At 42.4% G+C, this 6,510-nt stretch overlaps 1 protein-coding gene across 1 annotated transcript in view; it reads right to left on the bottom strand.

The window, feature by feature from the left end:
- Positions 1–4,440: 4,440 nt before the first annotated feature.
- The window catches only part of SARC_06394 (AGC/DMPK/ROCK protein kinase), a gene marked incomplete at its 3' end in the record, with an annotated part of 10,914 nt that continues 8,844 nt past the window's right edge, over positions 4,441–6,510 (bottom strand). The window contains exons 10-12 of the mRNA XM_014299710.1: positions 5,819–5,950; positions 5,050–5,228; positions 4,441–4,528 (exon numbers count right to left, since the gene is read on the bottom strand). Of these exons, the coding sequence (XP_014155185.1) occupies positions 4,441–4,528; positions 5,050–5,228; positions 5,819–5,950 (399 nt within the window). The remainder of the gene's footprint in view (positions 4,529–5,049; positions 5,229–5,818; positions 5,951–6,510) is intronic.

Below are 6,510 nucleotides of genomic sequence, written 5' to 3'. Positions count from 1 at the left end.
GGATATATACCTCGGATTGTGTGCTCGCCTGACCCCTCGACACTTCTGCAAGACTCAAAGAACAAGTAGAGTGTATAACAGGCGCAAATGCTGGGGATGACAGATACCACCGAGGAAAGTATACGATGGTATAAAAATTGCTAGTCGATGCATACTTTCAAATCAAATATGATGTTGAGAGTATATAGCTTTGCACAGAAGTGCTCAATGTATGCTTAAGATCTTATTTGAATACGCAGACAAGAACAGTATACATTATTATACATATGTGTGTCAGGTCTGTCTAAGATCTCATTTGAGACGACAAAAATACCTGTGTCATAATTTTGGATTGTACGAATAATAAACTACAAGTACTTGCTCGCACAACAAAAGTATACATGGCTGTAGATGTACTCAAATATAATCGGCGTTACAAGCATATATGTGGGTACATTTGTGCATACGTCCAGTCCAGCGCTCGAACGAGACCGCAGTGGTTGGCCAGTGCGTGACACGACAAAACAATTGTGAAACATCTGGAGCCGGTGCTTATAAAGATTGGGGGCTCCTTGGAAGTGTGTTTGCCTTTATCAAAGGTGAGTGACAATCAATTCAACATGACACGCATGCAACAGAATACCAGTGCTTCAATTACCGAAGCAATAATTTGGACAGTGACGATCTGTATCGTAGCTGCGTCGATGAAGGGATAAACTGTGTCTCGAGAACGTGCAGTATCTGTAGCGCTCTGAATCTCCTTACGGTCCCCATATCCAAATACTTTGGCAACACAATATCTTTTCGCGGTGCAATTATACCTTGCGAAGCTCCTCAGCAACGAACATGTCTTCTTTCAATCATATTCTTACATGTCCCTATCGCGTTAGGCCGGATGTACTTGCTGTTAATACAGACAGGAACGCGTGTACGCACGCTGGAGCAAATGATCTACCACTACTTAAAAACTGCGCTCAAATCGGATGGAAGCATGGTATGTAAATTCTAATGATCGAAACAACTACAAATAGAGAAACACCGCGTATGCACACATCCCAGAATACGGTAGAAACTGCTCACTTAGGGCCACGCAGAACTTCTCCGTGATAAGCTTGCTTGAACGAGAGAATTCCACTCGCACACAAATTTTGTATTTTTCAGCACGCGCAATAAACGAAGAGGCATTCGTAATCCAAGGTACCGCTTGACCGCTCAGCAGGTGTTTGTATATATTTGTGCTTATTTTATCGTCCCCATTGACATGTGTTCAATCAAGTTGACATCCGCGTATATAGTGAATAAGAAGCCCACACTCAAAGTCATATAGAAATGCAATGGACTTGAAAAAGTCATCTTTGGTATCATCATGAATATGCGGCCAAATCGATTTAGTAGTGCATAAAATAGTCCGAGCTCACTGGAATACATATGCAAAGCTGACAGCAGCAAAAATTGACGATCTGCACGAACTAATGCGGTAGCAATAACGGATCTGTCACGTATGTTGCACATTCTTAAGTTTTCAATAAACCACCCTGACGAAATAGAGTTCGTACACGAGACAGTGCTTCTCCTCCCCTCAACACAAACAAATACATAAGATAATTCTTCTACCAATTCGGTTGCGTATGGGGAAAGATATGAGAAACTGCCGTGCCCATTATTTCAACAATATACTGGACAATGACAAATAGCAACTGACGTCTGTCAATATAGAAAGAATTTCAAATCGACGAGCTCCCTTTGTATGTGTAGTATATCTATATCTATACTTGCATATGCTTACAATGTTGAACTAAATAAAGTTGCGATATTGTATCGAAACACATACTTGAGCGTTGCCTTTCATCAGCCATTGGGACTAGCATCATTTTAATGTGCCAAGTTACTGGTTGCACATATGATAATGATCCAAACAATTACAACTAAAGAAATACCGCGCCACACTCCCAGGCCCAGAAGCCCATGGGACCATAAGGCGACCTTTTGTCCATGGGACCTTAAGGCGACCTTTTGTCCATGGGACCTTCAGGCGACCTTTCGTCCATGGGACCTTAAGGTGACCTTTTGTCCATGGGATCTTAAGGCGACCTTTTGTCCATGGGACCTTAAGGCGACCTTTTGTCCATGGGACCTTAAGGCGACCTTTTGTCCATGGGACCTTAAGGCGACCTTTTGTCCATGGGACCTTCAGGCGACCTTTTGTCCATGGGACCTTAAGGCGACCTTTTGTCCACGGGACCTTAAGGTTTTCTTTTTCCTATCCTTGCCCGTGGTATTTTTGGAAATACCTTTGTCGTATGTCGTCCCCATTTTCCGATTTTCGGGCTTCTGGTCTCCACATTTGGCTCTTTGGCTGCGTGGCTCTTTGGCTTTTTCTGTCCTCATCCACCTCTGGTACCAATAGCTGGGTCCTCCCATTTCCTGGATCTCCAGTCGTCAGGGTTTCAAGTTTTGACTTTTGTGGGGCCTTGCCTAGCTAGACCCCTAGTTACTTTTTACAGGGCCTTCTCGGGCCCTCTGTACGGCAACCGGCCGTGGATAGCACAGGGTTGTCAACCTGCAGTGTGAATCCCTGAACAGATTTTTTTTTTCGATTTTGCAAAGATTTGCCAGCCCGGGGAATCGAACTCGGGACTTACCGATTACAATTCAACGCTCTGATCTATTCAGCCTGTTGCTCCACGTACCATTTTGATATATGAAACTTGCAATTTTCATCATACAGGAATTCTACTATTTGTCGCTACATGAGTTTTACATTGCAGATATGTATCACAAACAAGTGTGGATGGTATAGTGACAATCATGAGTATTCACGCACGCTAGAATATATGTTAAACTATGCCCCAAATTCTCTAACTCGTGTACGCAAGGAAGACAATACTGCTTCGAACATTTAGATCGTCTGTAACCTATACATAGACAATTTTTAATCATACTTGAATTCTACAATTTGTCACTAATTACATGAGTCCTACTACAATTATTCAGTAGATACAAATATTCTGTTCAGATGTCAGTAATTTCGACACAAATCTGAATAACGGAATAGAACCTGCAAGTTCTTATTACTTGAATGCATCACAAACACAAATATATAAAACGATTTCATAGCAATCGGGATATAAATCTGTTTGTTCGAAGGTAGACACAATCACTCAACGCAATATCCAAACTGTCTGTAGTATCCTAAATATAACCTTTTCCTGTTTCACAAATACATTCTGCATTGTGTGTGACGTGGACTTAGTCGCAATTACCGGCAATATGTGTGACCAGTTGACAACTGGTCACAAAAATAGATTTACGTTTATTTATTTTAAATGCATATCGATTTTGTAGCTTTCAGGTTATATTCACAAGAGTACATATCCAAGATGGACCTGTGTATACTCGTGTCAAACTATGATCTGTACAAGGCATGCGGTTATTTGGTTTTTTTAATCACTTACGGTGCAAAATCTTAAGGACCCAGCTGGCCACCTTGGCGTGACCACCTCGGCGGGATATATCACACTGTTGTGTAGAAAGGTACTTGGATAAAAGCAGTTCTCTGATTTCATCACCAAAATAGGTATGTGGATCCTCTTTGACTGTGAAAGAGGTTTCGTCTAGATTGTATGGGCTGGTAGGTGACATACCGTGTTATAAACTCAAATTATTCGGTTGGTCTTTTATTTTAACCGCTCTGGGTGTAGTGAACAAGCGATCGTTGATACGCATGAATCCGAGTTCATGTAATAAATGTACCACCTCCAAACTCATGTTCCTGAGTCTTTTCTATAGAACGGGTGAGTCAACTGTGGATTCGCACTGCTACCATACTGTATTGAATCTTGAAGCACAGACCAATGCTCGATGGGAACATCTCGACATGGTTTTATATGAACGCGTTATTTTTAGTCGGATGAACGCGTATTTGCTTCAAACTCTAGTTTGGTGCTCTATAATGTGTCCGTTTTAATTCTGATATACATACGCACCGTCAATACTTTGTATTCGAAAGCATGCCCACAATAAATTGTGCCCGCTGAAATAACACTGAGCTAACATCCTGAATATCCAACTGACGAACAATTAAATATAGTATGCGCACAGACAGTACTGAACATCAGAAATCATGCCCTCTTAGATGCACCAGTAAGCCACAGCACAGATGTGGCGCGCTGAGTATCCAACTGACGAGCCATCTATGGTGGTATGCACACCTTCAATACTAAACACTAGAAATCATGCCTTCTTAGATGCCCTAGTTAGAAATATCTAGCTGACGAACCATCTATAGTGGTATGCGCACCTCATCAATACTTCTAATTAAGCATGTCATCTTGGATCCGCCTATCGCATATAGGACTGATGTAACCCCTTGTATATCCAGCTGAGCGCAAATATGCTAGACCACTCGATACAAAGAGGCCGCGCAAGACATAAATATCACATACAATCTGTATTTATTATTTATTTCGTTGGTGCAATTGAAAAATTGGTACGCGGCGGAGGTCGACCTCTGAGTGGTAGGCCAACAGCTGACCGTTGACGCTGTAATCTGCGAGCAAAAAGTAAGATAGTGATATACCGAAAGTATTAAAAAAAAAAGCAATTTTTAGGATCAAAACAAGGGACCGAAACATCTACAGATAGGTAAGATAAATCCGTAGTATATTTAATTCAAGGTCAAATTAATCACATCGTCGGAGTGAACAATAAAAAACAGTAACGCAACACCATCAAGACACAATAGCATGTATTGTAAGTGAACACGCGTGAACACGCATTCGAGTAGAATGTATAGTTATTTCAGTCCTCGAGTGCATATTGTCTGCGAGACCGCCTCAGCCTAAGCACGGCACGCACCAAAATGATGTCGAAATAAAAAGGACTCGGGCATGCAATATACATTACCAGTCACTCAATTCGAATGCAGGATATAAGTAAGCGACATATACAGCTCACATAGAGCTCACATACACCAACGTGATGTCACATTGTTGATGCACAAGTAGCATGCGTCAGGACTGACCAATCACTCGAGGCGAGTGCATTGAAATGTTAAAACCTTGAACGCACCTTTTAGGTGAAATGGCCGGAGCATCTCTCACTTGCAATGAAGCGATGTAAGAAACGGGTTCGTGACTCGTTTCAGTCTCTGAGAAGCACTCGCTCACTCCAGAGAGTGCAGGGTGCACCGTTATATCTTCGTACGATAAACGCTGTGACGTTTCGGTCAGAAGCCCTAAGATCAAATCCTGAACGGTAGAATAAAGGCGGAGGAGGGGTTCATGCAGATATGAACGATGCTAGACACGATCCCGGTTTGATGGGAATGTTTCTGCTGGTATTCCGACAAAATGTTCCAATATATCACTACACACGGGCTGATGACATTACTGTTGCTATATAGTCGCTGCCACACCCCAGCAAAAGCCCTGTGTATACAACTATGGGGGATACACAAACCATCGCAGCCTTGCTTGCTATGGCCGCACTCACAACAGATTAATAGATGATAGGCACGCCGCAAAGCTGTAGCAGGCGCCTACAATTAGGAGCACGTGGATCGAGAAGCACTCCAAAACGTTGATTTATAGCGTATCATCCATTTATCCGTACACGTGCCTAAGCTGCCAGCGAGAGTAGGAATGCTAATTGGATGACACACTACAAACGCAAGTTCCCTACTAGGTTGAGAAATATACCAGACCTCGTGATGACTTAAGAATTCTGCGCATTTTAGCTTGCTTGTACGTAGAGATGCATAAATAGGGTCAATCTGCATATAGCTAGATAGAGTCAATATGCTACACGTATACAGATGTATTCATGACATCCCCTATACCTTGCAATCATCTGATAGACCATCTGGTAAGACATTAGGATCACTGAGACGCAGAGTGGTTTCATGACCCAGAATCAGTTGTTGTGTTATGGCTTCATTTGTGGATTCAAAAGGTAGATATCCGAATAGCATCTGAAGTGGGAAAGAAAGGGTAAAGGGTATGTATGCACGGTTTAAAGATAAAGGCGTACGGTGTAAAGGGGCCTGGGACATTTCCGGGGACTTCCATTCCGTGTTCCATGGCAAAGGATATGCCCGCTTTCTCACCGTACGAATTCGAGTAGCACTCAGCCAACTACATCCATACACTTCTGCACGAGCCCGCTATAATTCAAAACCAACAAAACAACCATTCCTAATTGCTGAGAAAGGCTGTGTCCGACGTTTTGCCAAAAGAAATTCCGGATACATGCAGTTCAAAGTGTCCTTCTCATTTCGCACTGACCAACCCGTCCTCACTCACGTTCACACGCGACCCAAATGTATATATTTTGAAAAGTATCCGATACAATACTCATGAACAGCGAAAAAGTTCTTGATGAGAGTGAGTGATTCCGGGCTCTCACCCGTATGACTTCCCGAAACAAGTATCGATTGTACTTATCTGCACTCCACTATAACCATACGTTACTCACTCACAAGCACACACGAACCACATGTATAGATCTTATACTGATACATACCGAGTATTC

The sequence above is a fragment of the Sphaeroforma arctica genome, assembly GCF_001186125.1.
Source record: "Sphaeroforma arctica JP610 unplaced genomic scaffold supercont1.454, whole genome shotgun sequence".
Taxonomy (NCBI): domain Eukaryota; class Ichthyosporea; order Ichthyophonida; genus Sphaeroforma; species Sphaeroforma arctica.
The sequence above is the reverse complement of the archived record's forward strand: the minus strand, read 5'-3'. Positions and strand labels throughout refer to the sequence as shown.